Source organism: Nyctereutes procyonoides, unplaced genomic scaffold (genome assembly GCF_905146905.1).
Source record: "Nyctereutes procyonoides isolate TBG_1078 unplaced genomic scaffold, NYPRO_anot_genome, whole genome shotgun sequence".
NCBI classification, from domain to species: Eukaryota; Metazoa; Chordata; class Mammalia; order Carnivora; family Canidae; genus Nyctereutes; species Nyctereutes procyonoides.
In genome coordinates, this window is record NW_026575121.1 from 52,151,730 (window position 1) to 52,170,340 (window position 18,611).

At 37.2% G+C, this 18,611-nt stretch overlaps 1 protein-coding gene across 3 annotated transcripts in view; it reads left to right on the plus strand.

Annotated features, from left to right (window-relative positions):
• The window catches only part of TPP2 (tripeptidyl peptidase 2), a 67,606-nt gene that overhangs the window by 30,645 nt on the left and 18,350 nt on the right, over nucleotides 1–18,611 (plus strand). For all 3 annotated transcript variants that reach the window (XM_055335911.1, XM_055335912.1, XM_055335913.1), the window contains exons 9-21: nucleotides 1,245–1,372; nucleotides 3,359–3,458; nucleotides 6,677–6,825; nucleotides 8,655–8,770; nucleotides 9,314–9,482; nucleotides 10,188–10,345; nucleotides 10,642–10,718; nucleotides 12,435–12,541; nucleotides 14,233–14,387; nucleotides 15,618–15,734; nucleotides 15,960–16,060; nucleotides 16,660–16,756; nucleotides 17,591–17,728. In XM_055335911.1, the coding sequence (XP_055191886.1) occupies nucleotides 1,245–1,372; nucleotides 3,359–3,458; nucleotides 6,677–6,825; nucleotides 8,655–8,770; nucleotides 9,314–9,482; nucleotides 10,188–10,345; nucleotides 10,642–10,718; nucleotides 12,435–12,541; nucleotides 14,233–14,387; nucleotides 15,618–15,734; nucleotides 15,960–16,060; nucleotides 16,660–16,756; nucleotides 17,591–17,728 (1,612 nt within the window). The remainder of the gene's footprint in view (nucleotides 1–1,244; nucleotides 1,373–3,358; nucleotides 3,459–6,676; nucleotides 6,826–8,654; nucleotides 8,771–9,313; nucleotides 9,483–10,187; nucleotides 10,346–10,641; nucleotides 10,719–12,434; nucleotides 12,542–14,232; nucleotides 14,388–15,617; nucleotides 15,735–15,959; nucleotides 16,061–16,659; nucleotides 16,757–17,590; nucleotides 17,729–18,611) is intronic.

Genomic DNA, 18,611 nt, shown 5'->3' on the forward strand with positions numbered 1-18,611 from the left:
TTTTGATGTTACACAACTCCCTGCCTTTCTGTGTCATGGTGTCCTCCTGCCCCTAAATTCAGTAGCTCAGCCTTGAACTCCTGTCACCTCACCTTTTCTTCTTTCATGGTAATAACTTTGAAATCACTTCGTTTATAGTGTTTACCTACTTGTGATCACCTGTCCCCCATTCCCACCAGGCCATCCATCTCTACCTATCACCTGGTTTCTGAAGTTCTTTGATAAAGGCCGGCCAAAATGAAAATTTTACCAAGCCAGACCCTACAGTTTGCTGTTAACAAATAACTAAGTTTTCTCAGCTAACCAATACTAGGTTTTCTGTGACACATCACTTTACTGCCCTTATGACAATCACTCTGTCATCCTCACTCATTTCTTTCGTGACCATAATGTTGCCCTCTTCTCTTGCTTCGGTGCCTGCTTTACCTAAGTGCCTTTCTTTCTCTCTTCCTTTGACAATCATCCTTTAGGGTTACCTTTCCCTAGTATTCTTCCCTTTGCTCTGAGGACTGTGGCGTTCTTGGCCTTAGGCCTTTTTTTCTATTGACTGCATTTCCTCAGTGGCCTAACGTCATCTCTTTTATTTAATACCAGTACATTTCTTGTTTGCTATCAGGTTCTAGCCAGACTCTGTATTTTAGATCTTACTCTGAAGTCCTTCCTGTCTGTCGCCTTTGTTCCCCTTCACCTTTGCTACTGATCATAAATATAGGAATCCCCTGAGGATTCATTTCAGAAGACAGTATTGCAGGGGAGGGTGGAAATCAAACTACTTGTTGCCCCACCATCTAATCCAATACCTGCTGATATTTCAGTATTTGCTTTTGATCCTTTTGTAGTTTATTTTGCCTACATAGTTCAGCATTGAATCTAGCATTCTTCCCACATTTACCTTGGTCTCATGACTCCTTCCTTACACTAAAATCCAGCTGAGGTGTATCTCTTGGACTGGCTGTATCCTGTTCCACCCATGGTGGAGGTGCCAGAATTTACTTAACCACACATTTGAATGTCATCTTGGTATTGTAAATGCTGGGAATAAGGCTAAGCGTATAGTTTGAGAATGTCGCCTGATTCAAATGCATACCTTCCTACTTGTAGCCACGGTTTTAGTGCTACTATTTAGAATCCTTATTTTCATTTGGTTTTGTGAAAACCGTATTTGAAAATCTCTTCGCAGTATAATAATACATTTTTTGAAAAATGGGACAGTTTTCTATGTTCAAAGGAATACTCTCTTTCAGGAGAATTTGTGAAGTAATCAGTGAAGCAGTTTGGAAGCATAATATAATTTATGTTTCAAGTGCTGGAAATAACGGTCCATGCCTTTCTACGGTCGGTTGTCCAGGTGGAACTACGTCAAGTGTAATAGGTTAGTTTCCTGTTTTAGAAATAGACTTATTTAAAAACAAGCAAGCAAAAAACTCAGTGAATCTGATGTTAATTGTATCTCTACTATATGCAAGACCCCATGAAGTTGAGTGTACACCCTCAGGACCTGAAAGCTAGTAGAGAACTGCTGTTCTGAAGTAGACTGCAGTAAGTGATTTGAGGGAAGGAGAGGTACAATCTGGGTTTGCAAAAGTGCAATTACTTCTGATTCAAGAATTCAGGTGAGGCTCTCGGAAAGAAGTGTGGCTGTGAGGATTTTGATAGGTAGAAATGAGCAAGGGAAGGGTTTTCCAGACCAAGTGAATGACATAAACACAGATACTTGCTTCACTTTTTATTTATAGTATATGACTGCTTATTTACAGTATAGTCTCCTCTAATTTCTCTTGGGACATGCAGAAAGAATCAGATGCCGAGAAGGAGAAGTTTTATTCATGAGAATGTGGCTTCTCTTCCACTGTTTGGTCTACAGGATGCGATGCTGTGTTGCCGTTTCCACTGTACTCAATGAGGAAAATGCCTGTCAGCAGGAGTTTGGGGGAATCAAAATGAGTTGCAGTCATAATAGGAAAATGATAAGATTAGCTGTAGCTGCCAACTTGTGTGAAAACGCCCACAAAACGTAACACCCACCTTCTGTTTTTCTTAACATGAGGCATGAAATGAGGAGGAGAATGAACTGAGAGAACAAATAGATAGTAATTGATGTCTAGAATTTTTTACTTTATTTTTAAATTCGAGAACAATATAAGTCTAATATATTTTAACATAATTGGATGCATGACAATGAAAGCTCTTTGGTCCCAAATAATTTTTCTGGTGTATGCATAAATAACTGCTTGAATGTATACATATTATAGTTATTATTATAGGCATTCAGTTACTGTAGATGATATAGATACATAATAGCATTTAAGTATCCAAGTTTAGAAACTGGTCCTTTAAATTTTTTTTTTGATAGCAGTGATCTTAGCTTATTAGGACATGCTTTTATTTATAGATTCTGTTAAATCCTGTATTGAGACAATAGTGCCTACCTGTGATCTGTCCTTTGTATTTCAGTTCTCTAGATACTTTAGATACATAAATTAAAATGAAACAAAATAGAATTGAAAGGTACCTAAAGATCAAAATACACCACTCTGCCACAGTACCCAGTATTTTGTCATTTTCTTATCCCCAGACTCATTGATAATTTTAAACTAAATTTCATAGTGATTACCGTTTTATGTGGCAGCACTGTTAACCTAAATCCTCTTATCTCACATATTTTATTCAGTCTTCTACTCTGCATGTGTATATGTTGCAAAGAAGAATTAGGCGCTGGTAGACCTGGATTCTAAACCTTTTCTCCACCTATCATTATACACTTAGTATTTTCAGCCTTCTCTAGACCCTCTCTAGACTGTTTCTAGATTTCTAGAATGAAGAAACTTGAGTTTGATCCCTGAGAGTCTGTGAATTAAGAGCCTTTCTGACTACTCTGCTTTACATATTTATCTGGAAGACTGCAGCATGTTAAGTATCTGTGCTGCTTGCTTGTTTTTACAGCCATTTTGGGGAAGAGGGATACTGCTATCCCTCTTATGGGTAGAATTATGGGTACAGTGGTAGCTTGAAAATGAAGGCAAACTAATTCCCTTATTTTCCTAAAGTTAATATTTTATAGTTTAAGACACATTTCTCATTTTCTTTTACACAGACAGTTTTAGGTATATTTTAATATTTAATCCACATGATAATCCTGGGGGATATTTTTATATTCAAAACCAAAGCACCTAGTATAACATCTGGTACATGGTTAACTTTCCTTGCTCATTAAATTTTCTTTCTTTTCCATTTATGAGCAAGGACTGTGTTATAGGGTGATTAAGTATTTACCTAAAGTCACAGCTGAGTGAATAGTGGGTTTAGAATTCGGATCGAATTTTATGTCCTTTCATTAATGATGATATTCACCCGACAGGCGTTGGTGCTTATGTTTCTCCCGATATGATGGTTGCTGAGTATTCTCTGAGAGAGAAGTTACCGGCAAATCAATACACGTGGTCTTCTAGAGGCCCCAGGTAGGACATGGGTCTATTACAAATACTTTGTTAAACTACATGGTGGGGAGAGACAAGTGGTAATTTTACCAGGTACATTTTAGTTTTTACTTTTTCAGCATTCATATTTTGAGGAACAGTCTCATTTCAAGGAAACATAATTAAAGGAATAATTTTTAGATATTTTATTGTTAGAGTGTGACATAACTGTTCTGAATATAAGATTAGAAAAACTGGGGGACACCTGGGTGTCTCGGTTGAACATCTGCCTTCAGCCCAAGTCATGATCCCAGGGTCCTGGGTTCAAACCCCACATTGCCCTCCCTGCTCAGTGGGGAGTCTGCTTCTCCCTCTCCCTCTGCCTGCTGCTTCCCCTGCTTGTGCTTGCTCTGTCTGTCAAATAAATAAAATAAAAATAAAATAATGAGAAAAACTGGTTGGAATCATGATGGTAATGCCAAATTTAAATCTCTCAGTTACAGGTATCTTCCTACTATTTTCTAATTCTTAAAAAATAAACTGATTTCAGTAGTTTACTATCATTGTTACTGAAAGCAATCAGGCTATAGATCTCTGTGTGGACAGCAAGCCTTGCCTGTATCATCACCATATACTGCCCACATCAGTCCAACTAATTGGCCTAAAACACCACATCACTGAGTAAGAGGGGCCAGGATTAAAAATCAAAGTTGGCAAAGGTTTACATGTTTTATGTTCATTTAATAAAAGTACTAATTATTAAACTTGTTGATTCTCTTCTAAAACTGATTTTGAAATGTTTTATCTTACAGTCAGCATAAACACAAAGTATCAGAGAACGTGTAGTAAACCAGCCTCTGTTAGTTTTATTTGCCTGTAGGACATTTAAAGATTTATTTCAAGAAAAACAAGTTCACGAATTGTGAGGGAAGCCTGGATTAAGGAAATACTGGCTCACAAACCAGTTATTTTAGGAATGAGAGAATTTGTTCATGTTCACTGTGCTATGAATATGGAATATTACTACAAATATGTGGTTTGATTATTAGGGTTAATTATTAAGGTATGAAACATTGTCTAGTGATCACAGAATGGAGCATATTCTTTTTTTTTAATATTTTTTTAATTTTTTTATTATTTATTTATGATAGTCACACAGAGAGAGAGAGGCAGAGACACAGGCAGAGGGAGAAGCAGGCTCCATGCACCGGGAGCCCGATGTGGGACTCGATCCCGGGTCCCCAGGACCGCGCCCTGGGCCAAAGGCAGGGGCCAAACCGCTGCGCCACCCAGGGATCCCAATGGAGCATATTCTATATACTATTTGAAAAATCCTCTTTGTCAAGAAAGACAAACACAGAATTTACTTGATTTCCTGGTATTTGCAAGTATTGCATATTTCTTAAAGACTGATTACCCAATAATGTCTACATAAGCACATTTTGAATTTCATTACATACTGCATTTTAGAAGAAAAACATCACTAGTTTTTTTAAAGAAACTTCTACAATTATGTAAAGTTTTTAAATAAGGAATATGTAAGAATTCTATAAAGAAAACTTTACTTCATATATATGTATATATATGCCCAACATAGGACATGAGCTAACAGCCCCAAGATTAAGTCACACAGCTCTACCGACTGAGCCAACCAGGGAGCCCAAAATTTTATTTTAATAATTTTATATTTACATAACCCTTTTTAGAGCACTTATTAAGTGTTTTATGATTAATCACTTTAACAGTGTAGTGTAAAATGAATAGAGAGCAATAGGAGGTAGTTAGAATTTATGACTCTTCTAGTTACTTTTTCCAGTTATAAGACACTGCATGCTCATTGTGAACATTGGTAGACGATACAGATGGTGCAAAGAAGAAAGTAAAAATCACCCTAAATCACACTGTGATGTGTTTGGGTGACATTGTGGTGTACATCCTTTTAGTAATTCTCCTGTAAATAACTGAGAGATCACACTGTTTGTGGTGCCTGTGCAACCATTTGTCAATCAATAATACCATATGAAAATCTGTACAGGTCAACCGATCTTTACTTAACAATGTTCTCTTTAAGATCACTAAATAAGGTGCCACCAACCCACTTTAGGAGGAGGATCTTATTTGTATTGCTTTTAGCTCTTTGTGAAAATTTGAAACCAAATTGCACTATTATCCTTAGCCAGTAATAAAAATAGTCCTACCAGTTGAAGGAAGAGTAGTAAAAGGGAGAGGCCAACAGCTCTTATGGGGAACTTACCAGCCACTCCTCCAGGGAGGAAGAAGAAGTGTGTCGTCATGTTATTCCTTTACTTGGGGCAGAGGGCCAGAGCTTGTTTTTAGTGACGACACAGTGATGAGCTCCATGGGCTTTATCTCGTTAGCCCTGTGTAGTCAGAGCCCTCAACTAGAGGCCTTGCAGCCTTGAGCCATCCAGTATGACAGCCATGAGTCATGTGAGGCTATTCTGCATTGAGATGTGCTAAAGTGTGAAATGTATGTTAGATATTTATTTAAGACTAGTATAAAAAAGAACATAAATTAACTCATTTTTTTACACTAATTATATATTGAAATTACATTTTGGATATGTTGAGTTAAGTAAAATACATTATTAAAAGAAATTTCACCAGTTTCTCATGAGCTCTTTTTAAATACATCTTTTGGAAAGTTTTAAATGCCTTCTGGGGGCGCCTGGGTGGCATCTGCCTTTGGCTCAGGTCATGATCGCAGAGTTCCCAGGATCAAGAAGGGATTGAGCCCCATGTCAGGCTCTGCATTCAGTGGGTAGTCGGCTTGTCCCTCTGCCCCTCCCCCCACCTCCACTGAGCACACACATGCACAAGTGCTCTCAAATAAATAAATATTTTTAAAATAAATAAATGTCCTCTGTGTCCTACATGTCTGTTGGACAGTGGCTGTATTAAACTTTAAAAAAGGAAAGGCTTCTACTTACTAAAGACAGGAAAAAAAAATGCATTCATTAAGGAATCTGAGCAGTGACATTTATTTTCTCTCCATAAATATACCTGACACCCTTTGCACATAATCCCAGATACAGACACACTTAATAAGATTTGCCCACTTTTAAGGAAGATACATAATGGGAAAATAGCTGTGCTGGGTATTTTTTTCCAACTGATTGCAGTACTGCAAATTACGCGTGGTATTGTACTCTGATCTATTTGACCAGTGGCCTTGTTATGAACACCCATGTTGATCCAATTCTCACCATTGTAAGCAAACTTTAATGGCTTTTCCTTCAGTGCTGATGGAGCCCTTGGAGTAAGTATCAGTGCACCAGGAGGAGCCATTGCTTCTGTTCCCAACTGGACATTGAGAGGAACTCAGCTAATGAATGGGACGTCTATGTCTTCTCCCAATGCGTGTGGAGGCATCGCCCTGATACTTTCAGGTAGGGACACTGCTTAGTGCTCTACTTGGTCTAACTCAGTACTGTTTCTAAATTCCAGGGAATAGGTGGTGAATTACCAGTTGATAGCATAATTTAAAGTCAGGCAGTAGTCATAAAGAATAATTGTATAAATTTCTCTCACCTTATTGCAGACAGATACTTTTTTCTGAAGTTCTCATGGTGAGAAAATGTCCTGGCTCAAAGTAAAGTTTAAGTTGGAGAATAACTATATGATAATAAGGATTTGAATTGTATTCATTCTTCCAACAAATAAATTTATTTGCTACTAATGGCTATCAAGCATTACTTTGGATCAAAATTACCTGCCCATGTGGAATTTATATCATAGCTGTAGGAGAGAGACTGTAAGCAGAATTTAAAGTTAGTTTATATTACATGTTAAAAGATCATGAATATTGCTGTGGGGATAACTAAAATGGAAAAGGAGATAAGAGTTTCTGGGGTGATGTGTCAGAAGCTCACGGTATTAATTGGATGGCATTGGCATTGACTGGGACCCAGTTATGGACACCAGGTCGTCGCAAAGAGTGTTCCTCTATGAGATCCCAGGACTCTGCCCTCATTTCTAGCCCTTTTCCACCTCATCAGATTTCAGGATTGCTCCACGTCTCTGGTCTTTGCACATCTTACTCTCTCTGCCTAGAATCCTTTTGTGCCATTTTTTGGTCTTGCAAACTCTTATGCATCCTGGCAAGAATAAGATTCTCATATTCTTTCCTCTGATAGAGCATAAGCTTTTGGATTCTTACTGACAAAATAGGCTACTTTCTTGATTCACTCTTAAAGCAGCATATTTCTGTGTTTTGTTCATTTCTTTTAACATCATAAGTGCGCACGTGTTTGATGAACTCTGGAATGGACAGGAATGCGGTATTTCTCATCTTTTATCTTTCACAACAGTGTTCAACACAAAGTTGACAAATTGGTGGCTTACATATCTTCACACAGACCAGTCATTCCCAGCCTGGCTGCTTCTGCCATCACCCAGGAAGCTTTTAATCGGTATCAGTATCTAGGATCCAGTCTCAAAAATACTGAATTAATTGAGCTGTGGTCAAGCTTCAGCATCTTTTCTGCTGGTTTGTTTTAGGTTCTCTTGGTGTCTGTAACACAGCCAAGTTGATTAATATCTCCAGCAACCGTATCATTTGACCAGCAGTGCTTTAAGATTTTATTTTTAAGTGATCTCAACAGCCAACGTGGGGCTTAACCTTACAACCTCAAGACCGAGGGTCCCATGTTCTACCAGCCCATGTTCTATCAGCTGAGCCAGCCAGGTACCCCTATGACCAGCAGTATTTTAAAGAAAATGTCATTCGAATGCCTCTACCTGCTTTAAATGTTTGCATCACCTTTGCAGAGTGCACACTAATGCCATTGTGTAATGGACACACAGTGATTTTTGTTGAATGAAGTGTTTACACAATGCCAGCAGTTTTGAGTCAGACTGTTGTAGTTCAGCTTTCTAGAAAAGATTAAGAAATTGAGTGTTGGCACTTAGGTGGCTCAGTGGTTGAGCATCTGCCTGTGGCTCAGGTCATAATCCTGGGATCCCTAGAATTGGGTCCTGCGTCAGGCTCCCCAGAGAGAGCCTGCTTCTCCCTCTGCCTGTGTCTCTGCCTCTGTCTCTGTATCTCTCATGAATAAACAAACAAATCTTCCAAAAAAAAAGAAAAAGAAATTGAGTGTTGAAACACCAGACATTAAAGCTAGAAAATGTACACATTATCTCTACTGGTGAGGGGAAGAGAAGTTTCAGGTAGTACACTCTCTAATACTTCATTCTTGCTTTTGCTTTTTAATTTCAGGTCTGAAAGCAAATAACGTTAACTACACGGTTCATTCAGTCAGAAGAGCTCTAGAAAACACTGCAGTGAAGGCTGACAATATAGAAGTATTTGCCCAAGGACATGGTATTATTCAGGTAGTGTTTGTATGAAAAATGGCTTAATAGTCATCAAGATACTGTTTTAGTTGTTACTGGGTAGTATTTCCTGTTGTAACAGTGATTGAGTTTATCTGATTCTACATTATATGTTCATAATAGGTTCTGAACTAATAAGCAAAGAGGATATGAAAACAGATTTTGTAGTTAAGACAAATTTGTTGCAGTAAGAGAGTAATACAGTAGACATAAGACACATGGAGGGTAGAAATTCAAAGCGAAGATGTCGAGGGCAAAACTTGTGAATTTAGTGGTGTATGGAGGAGTTCTGACTTTAGTCACTTGGGACTGGTGGTGTGAATCTAGAGACTGGAGCTGGAGGTGAGTGGTCAGACTGATGTCTTGTCTGAAAAGGTAGACTTGCCCTCTTTATTTGGGGTCACCATGTAGTTGAGAGAGGTGAACGTAGAAACTAGCTTTTCACCTGTACCTTTTTATGATTGAAATCAAATTGGTAATTTATAGCAAAATATTTTCTTGACCCAACCATTGATATTTTACCTTTTGTGTTCTTTTAATTAGGTTGATAAAGCCTATGACTACCTCGTTCAGAATACATCGTTTGCTAATAAATTAGGTTTCACTGTTACTGTTGGAAATAACCGTGGCATCTACCTCCGAGACCCTGTTCAGGTGGCTGCACCATCAGATCATGGCGTTGGCATTGAACCTGTGTTTCCAGAAAATACCGGTAAGAAATAAAAGGACAGTAAGCCAAAGTGCTCACATTTATAGCTTGAATGAATAGTATCATATAAGAGCAATGCCATTTGGGTTAACGTCCTAAAGAAAAAAGACGAGTTGACAATATTATTTTAAATGTTACATAGTTTAAGGGGGGATGGGGGTGATGGCAAGCAGAAATCCCAGTATTGTGGCAATTCAGTCAGCCTGGTAACCACTGAGGAAAACAGTAGCCTGTAGCCTGGGTCTTCAGTGTCCCAGAGTATTATTGAATTGTGGATAATGAAGCATCCAGTTTCTTTTGTTTAGCACTCTTACTAGTTGGGTGTAAACAGAGTTTTAGTTGGAGGGTGGGAAGCAGAAGCAGCCAGGGAGAACTGTAGCTCCAAGGAGGGGTCACCACCATGTACTTGGCATCTTCCTTTCAGGCAGGTGCTGCTCTCTGCATGCAGTAAAGACAGATGCTCAGGGAAACCCCTTATTTTAAGATTACAGCCATGTTGGGTAAAATGTGACTGGATCACAAGTGCACTAAAATGTAGGGAAGATTCTGTGACTGCTTTATTTGAACTGTGTTTTGGAAGCACATGCCCTAGTACATTTTATAACTGATTAAACTCATCTGCTAGATTTTATGAGAAGATAAAACTTTTTAAAATGGAAAAAAAGGAAAAAAGTACTAATCTTTCATTTTTGGTCTTTTTAATGCTAGAAAACGCTGAAAAAATATCCCTTCAGCTTCATTTAGCTTTAACTTCAAATTCGTCTTGGGTTCAGTGTCCCAGCCATTTGGAACTCATGAATCAATGTAGACACATAAACATACGTGTGGATCCGAGGGGCTTAAGGGAAGGATTGCATTATACAGAGGTATTGGTTCATCTTTATTGTAACTTTCTAAGTACTCTTTAAAACATGTAAAAATACCTTGTGTGGCAGTCTGTCTGCCCTTTGGTCTGAATTGGTCAAGGGTGGTTATGCATGCATTTATTTAGGCTATTTGCCATTATTTATGCGACCCAACATCAGAAAATTGGTGCCAACTTGTGCTTAAGACCTTTAAATTTTAATGTTAAATTAACTTACTCTGTGAATAGATTTCACCTTTTTTTTTTTTTCATCTTTTAAAAGTTTGTGGATACTGAAACTTAACTCTTTTTTTCAAGGTATGTGGCTATGATATAGCATCCCCCAATGCAGGGCCTCTGTTCAGAGTTCCAATCACTGCAGTTATAGCAGCCAAGTAAGTAACAAGCTGCCAACAGCTTACTGTTACATGGGATTTTTTAATGGCTATTTATGGAAATAGTATGAACTTTTAAAAGATGGTAGACCAGAATCAGGTAACTGGCTTTTAGTTCTGCCTCTTGCTCAGAGTCGAAAGTGGCACGTGGTCTTTCTATTGCCTTTTGACTGTGAGAATACCCAGTGGCATCTCCTGTGCCCTGCCCCCTGTACCAAAACTCCACCCTCCTAACTCCCTGATCCATCTGGAGCATTTCACAGTATTACTTCATCCCTCCTCCACTCCCACACCCTCTCCCCACCATTATACCTCTTGTCTGTGGGATTGCTGTTTTCTCTGGCTCTCCCACTTCTCCTGTTTCCAGACTCTTCTTTCCCATCATATTTTTTACCCCGGAACCGAGAAGCTCCGATCTGTCATACTGCTTTCTGTTTAAGATAGATCAGTGGTGCTCCGTAGGATCATGCTCTTTAAAATAGCAAACAGTGGTCCTTTAAAACCAGCGTTTCCTGTCACCCCATCCACCCGACATTCGTACTCCTCACTGGTGTCGGCTCAGGCTGCCTCAGACTGCTGGCTCGTTCCTAGTCATCCCCGGGTGAAGGAAGTTCCTTCTTGCTCCTTCATGGTGCTTTGTACGTGCTGTGGTACACGTGTCAGTCAAGACGTCATCTCTTTTAGCTCACCACATTTGACTGAAGACACAGGGACTGTATTCTACGAGTTACTCTGTGGAGCCCATTACACAGTATCTTCAGAACATTCGGTTAACAGTTTCTACTGAGTTAGTTAACTGGTAAATATTAAATATGCAGTATTTCTCAGCCTGTAAGAAACATAGGATGAAAATCAGGAGATAAAAAGTGACACACACACATGGAGAAATTGCAGAACACTTAAATCCTCAGGCAGATTTTCCCTCAAAGTCCAGTATAGAAAATTAGACAAGATAATTTATAAGATTCAGGAATCAGCCAAGACATTATCTCCTTCAGGAATCTTTTCCATTAACACTTCCTATCTACCCAGAGCATATTCTGTTAAATGTTTCTGGTAGTTCTGTCTTCATGAGATTGGCCAGGGCAAAGGAAAATATATTCAGTGTTGTATTTGTAGCTCTTAACAGCAGTGCCTCATATATATAGTAGGCGCTCATTAAATGTTTGTCACACTGACTAAAATTTGTCCTTTGCATATTCTTTAGGTTTCCATAGTAGAAAATTATACATTTGACCTTTATGTATCATTGGTTTCTTACCAAAATGCTATAAAAGTAGTTTTCTTCTTTACTGTGTCATTATGGTGTGGGGTATTTTGGAGCTATATAAAGGGTTTAATACCATTCTCAGAGCTGTAAGATAGTATCAGTCACACAAAACATTACCTGTGGTTTTATTATTTAGGATTCATCATAGTTCAGATTCTAGTAGTTGGGAAAGCCTATGAATGAGGGAGCTGTGTATGTATGTCTTACAGACAAATTGTAGCATAGACCAGTAAAAAGGAGAAAAATCATCTACACTGGGCTATCCAGAATTTATCACTGCTAACATGTTGCAAAAATGAGATAGTATTGTGCACACTGTTCTATAACCAACCTTTAAATCCCCATGCTCGTTTCTAATGAACTCTTAAAATCTAGAGTTCCAGTGAGCTTATAGTATAAAAGCCTTTTTTGTGACATCACATTTAGCCATCTATTTTTATTTTTAGAGTAAATGAATCATCACATTATGATCTAGCCTTGACAGATGTACATTTTAAGCCTGGTCAAATTCGAAGGCATTTTATTGAGGTTCCTGAGGGTGCGACATGGGCTGGTAAGTAACATTTGAGTCTGTCCTGACCACTTATCTTTATGTACTTCTATCTCTGCTAGGATTGTGACCATAGAAAGTAGTTTATATATCTCTAACATGTGCTTTTGTCATAACAATACTACATCTGACACCCTATATTGGCTGTTAGGTTTAAAATATTATGAAGATCTCATACTATTTTACACTGGCTCATACATCAAATCATCTTGGCTATTTAAGATGTTTTAACATTCAGGATTTTAACTTAGTTTAGAATACCTTATCTGTTAGTGAATAGAGTCAGAGTTGTATTGTTGAACAGCTCTAGGCTACCATTCATATAGGTCCCCATGGACTTATCTAACAGTGAGCCCTGATAAAATATACACTAATTATAATAAAGGAAAATCTATGATTAATTAATGCTGAATCTGATATTTTTTCAATGGTAAATGCCAGTAATTATAATGTTCAAATTCTGATTTGTCTTGGTTGGTATTGAATATAATTAGTTTTTTTAATAAGAATTTATTGAATGATCCAGAGTAGAAGTAGCTCAGACCATTTAGCAGTCTTAGATTAGAAATGTGCTTTGAGTGGGGAAGGAAATGGGAAGATGGTGGTCAGAGGGTACAGAATTTCACTTATTCGGTGAATAGGTGCAAGCACTCTAATGTCCAGCATGGTTGACTATAGTTGTCTATTCTGTGTTATGTACTTGAAATTTGCTAAAAGTCAGATCTGAAATAGTCTCACCACCAAAAAAAATGGTGTATGTATGTAAAGTGATGGACGTGTTAATAACCTCCCTGTAATAATCATTTTAAAACTTATACATGTATATCATATCCTCACAGTGTTTACCGTAAACACCTATGCAATGTTGTCAATTGTGTCTCAGTAAAATGGGAAAGAAAGAAAGAAAGAAAAGAAAGAAAGAAATATACTACAGATGGGTCCTGTTTCAGATAACTAGAAATACTGTCCTAACACTGGATTTTTTAACCTTAGCAATTGATGAGGTTCACAGAGCTCTCTAACCACTTGACCTTGTGAACCAGAAACATAAGCTTTGCTTTAAGCTTCCTGTATTAGAGTGAGTGTGCATTAGACAGGATGCTGATTCTGCTTCACAGTGATTTTGGTTTTGCCTCTAGCTCAGCCTCAGAATAAAACCTAGGATGTGTAGTTCTGATAATCATACTTTTCTAGAAGCCGACAGGAGGGAGAGACTAGGAAAAGTTATCAATGAATTTGAATAAATAGACAGTAATGGAATTTAGGTGTGATAACAAATAGAGCATTCTAAAATTAAAATTCTCTTTATCAGGAATTGGTTGGTTTTTAGCTAGAGCAGGTTTCCTCACAGCAGCAGAGGGGGAAAGGGTTTTGAAAATAACTTGATTAGGACAACTGTGTCCATCCGTGGGCAGCTCGCTGTTCGTGGTGTTTGCAGCATAGCGGTTGTTAATTGTGTTACTGATTTGTTTATTTTCCTACCCTTTCATCTTTATTAATATTCTGTCAATTCTTTGTTAAGGAAATATGTAGTTTTCCTTTGAATGTATCATTTTATTCTTAATGATACATTAAGATCTTAATGATAAAATAATGATACATTATTTTCTAAAAAGTTGATATTATTAAAACAATCCTACCTCTGTTTTAAATCCCATCAGTTTAAAACTTTGCTGCTTCTTTTCTCATTTTAGAAGTTACTGTGTGCTCCTGTTCTTCTGAGGTGTCAGCCAAGTTTGTTCTTCATGCAGTACAGCTTGTGAAGCAAAGAGCGTATCGAAGTCATGAATTCTATAAGTTTTGTTCGCTTCCAGAAAAAGGAACACTAACTGAAGCTTTTCCTGTCTTAGTAAGTTTTCATTACCAGTTTGAAATCCTATGAAATGATTTCTTTTTTATTTTTGGTATGGGGCTAAGACTATGTTTTTGAATTTGATTTTATATTTTGTATTCAGACTGGGGGCTGCATATTTTATTGATGCCAAATAAAGTGGGAAGGTAGGTAGTAGTCTCAGTGGGATACTTGAGACTAAGTTGGAGATAAATATTAATCATCTGAAATCTTTAAGAAATGTAATCAGAGGAAAATGCTGATCTGCTGGATTCTGACGGCTTGCACCATAGAGCCCAGTTGGGAGTGTTGCCTCATCACACAGGAGATTATTTCCTTATTTAAGATTTTTCTACATGTTTTCTACTTGTTATTTTATTAATACCCAGTTGTTAAGACTCCAGGAGGCTGTTTTGCTCTATATGTGAAGCCACTACTGCTTCCCACCTGAATGACCTCAAGTGTGCCAGGTCCCCATCCTTCTGGGCTGCGGTTCTTCCTCTGCAGAAGCAGAGCAAACCTGTGTTCTTTCTTGAACCTGCTGCCTAGTGTTTTCACGCAGTTCTATCATCTCTCCTTAGTTCTATAATCTTTCCTTAGGTTTCTCATTACAGCTTCTTGTGTCCTTATAAATGTTAGTATCACATGACCCATCTTCAAACTTGCTAATGTATACTGATTACTAGAAAAACTAATTTAAAACTCTGCTAAAAATAGTTTTTGTTTTTAATTTTTTTTGATAGGGAGAAAGATGTAAGGGACCATGATATCATTTTGCTTTGATTACCAGGCAGCTCTGAGCCTGAAATTCAGCTGTGGGTATTGACTATGCCTTACAGAGCTGTAATACTTACCCTTTTCTTATCATGGTTTTTATAAGTTTTCCTTTGGTCTGAAGTTTTTATTCCAGTTTGTTTTCACCATTATTTTGTTGTATATGTTCTCAAAAGCTGCCTCCAATCTTCTATGACAAGGGCCGTAGGAGTCTGAGTAGATGACTGTATCTTTACTCTCTATACTCTGAGTAGATAACTGTGTATCTTTACTCTCTCTATTCTATCTTTGCAACTAAGTAGATAACTGTGTATCTTTACTCTCTATATTCTATCTTTGCACCTGTACACCCACAGGTGTACAGATAGGAAAGGTTTGAAAGCTAGAATTGCTTTAAAACACCTATTTATATTCTGTAATTTGAAGGAAAATGAGAAAAGAGATTTACAAGTTTGTAATTTTTATTCTTTACAGGGTGGGAAAGCAATTGAGTTTTGCATTGCTCGTTGGTGGGCAAGTCTTAGTGATGTCAATATCGATTATACCATTTCTTTCCATGGAATAGTGTGTACTGCTCCTCAGTTAAACATTGTAAGTTCCACATTTCCATCATTTTTAATGTCAGTTATTTGTATTATTGAAAAATAACCTCACTGGTTGGACAGATTACCTGTAGTTCTGAAAATAACAGTAGTATTTGTTCATGGGTGCTTATAAACTTTGCATTATGCATGTTTATTTTAGGTTCAAATGTTTAAGAATACAATTTATTATCAATAAAGTTTGAGAACCTAATTTGATAAATATCCTTTGTAGCATGCATCGGAAGGAATCAATCGTTTTGATGTTCAGTCCTCTCTGAAGTATGAAGATCTGGCTCCCTGCATAACTTTGAAGAGCTGGGTCCAGACACTACGGTATCATTAAGTGTTTTAAGACTACAGATGTTGAGCATTGGTGTGATAGGAGTGGGGATATCTCTTCTACTCTTTGAAAAGAGTCATCTTTTTAAATCATCTGAGTGCTAGAGATGAAAATGTAGTTTCTGACTTTGCAGCCTAGGAATCCCAGCAGCTTTCTAAGAAGCAGCCTCAGCAGTATCTTCTAGCCTTAATAACGTGTAGAAAGCTCTCAGTGTGGCATCTACAGGACCCATCCTCTGATGGGGGTATATTGCTATCTGCAGTTTGGACAGAAGGATGCGAGTCAAAACCTGTCTGTCCTTGACACTCTTAGCAGTTGTTGTCCTACTGTTGGGTCTGGTTAAGAACTATTTGTTGACATTTGAAAATGTTTCTGTAATGTTGCAAAACTTAAACTGTATATGTTGCTATGGTTCAACCAGTAAAGAATTCTGTAAGCTGATGATTAAAATATTATATACTGAAAAGGACAGGGTTTAGGAATGCTCATTGTCACTTACTGTGCTGTGTTATAGATTTTGTTGGTTTTAGTTTCATTTCTCTCAGTAAATGAATTCTTGCATCAAATTACTTACATGTTTTTCTAATTACAGCCCATTGAGTGCAAAAACAAAACCTTTAGGATCAAGAGATGTTTTGCCAAATAATCGTCAGCTTTATGAGATGATCCTGACATATAACTTTCACCAGGTAAGTGTTTTTATAATAAAGTATAACCTTAAAATGAACTTTTGTGTTTTGTTCATGAAATATGAAGTCACAAATGGCAGGACAAGTAATTTAATTTATATGTATATGTATGAAATAGAGTCAAGTAATTAACACTGGTTAATTTGGAATTATCCTTTTGGAAATTATAATTTGTAATGGTCTAAGTATTATTCAGGTCTGAAGTCATAAACTCTAAATTAGTGGTGACCTGACCTTTGAGCCTTAGTTTTTTTATTCATTGATACCTATTCAGTGGTACCCATTCGGTGCTAACTGTCCAGTGGCTAGATGTCTCATCAATGCCAGATGCCTTCAGATTATGGTACCGGGTCTGATTGCTTTCTCTGAAGTAGGTATTAAAACAATGAAAAGTCAGAATAACTCTTGGTTGAATGAGTGGTAAAGATAGTTGAGACTGTTACAACAGTGTAAACGTTGGTTCTAAGAGTTTATATAGGATCAGTAAGATTTCAGCCAAACTCTTATTGAAGCATAATACAAATCTGGTTTTAATGTTTAGATGATTGTTTCAATGAATTGTCATTTTCAATTTTCTAATTAGAGGTCCTGAAGAATATATGTTATACTCAATGCATACAGATAGCTAGGTTTGTATTTTTGAAAGCTTATAAAAGAAAAATACCTTTAATTAGTGCCAAAGTATTGGATATTCTGCATTTTTAATATTGGTTACCAGAAGAAAATATTTTTAATACTTGTAATGTAAAAATCTTATCAGTAACAGTATTACCGATCTATGTTAGAAATCATATAAATCATATCAAGTACTTATTCTTATTTTTTTTTTTATAGCCCAAGAGTGGGGAAGTAACTCCAAGTTGCCCACTACTCTGTGAACTATTGTATGAATCAGAATTTGACAGCCAATTGTGGATTATATTTGACCAGAACAAAAGACAAATGGGTTCAGGAGATGCCTATCCACATCAGGTATAAAATTGGCAGTGATTTTTGGAATTAACACAGGCTGTTTCCTGAACTAATAAAGCCCAGATTTCTTGTTTATGGTAATATTTGTTTTTCTGTTTTTTTTTGTTTGTTTGTTTGTTTTGTTTGTTTGTTTTAATCCTATAGTTTTGTATTTAGTCCTTGACCTACCACTAGAAGCTTAGTTAGTTGTCTTACAAAACAGACTGTGACAGCCTCTCAGCCATGTAGATCAGCTAACTCAAGTTTTGGGGTAGAGAAGGGCGAGTATGATGCTTGCAAATGCTAGCCCAAGGTAGGTTTTTGTTGTTGTTGTTTTGTTTTTGTTATGTTTTGTTTTAAAATTTATTAGAGAGACCAGGGGAAATAGAGCAGAGGGAGAAAGAGAAACTCAGGCTGACTCCACAGTGAGCGTGGAGCCTGCTGACATGACTTGAAGCTCAAGCCCGAGCTAAAACCAAGAGTCGGATGCTCAACTGCCTGTGTTACCCAGGCACCCTCAGCATAGCCTTTTAAGTATTTGTCCTTCTTGCCCACTGCTTCCACCTTTCTGAAGGCTGACAGCAAATCTTCCAAGACAATTTGAGTATCTTGAAATGATCCAGGTCTAAATTGGATGAAAAGCACTATAGCAGTGCCAAGTGTTTACTAGAACTTTCACATTTATTTCTTCGTGAGACAGCGGTGTATTCAACATTTAGTGTATGCCAAGCACTGTGCTTCGCACTAATGTTTTAAAGATAGAAAAACTTTTAATCTTATATTTCATAGAAATTTCATCCCTGATTAAAATATTGTTACAAAGAAATAAGGTATTTCCTATAACATCTATAATTTTATGCAAATAATGAAAATAATTTGTGCAAATATTTTCCAGTTAACTCCT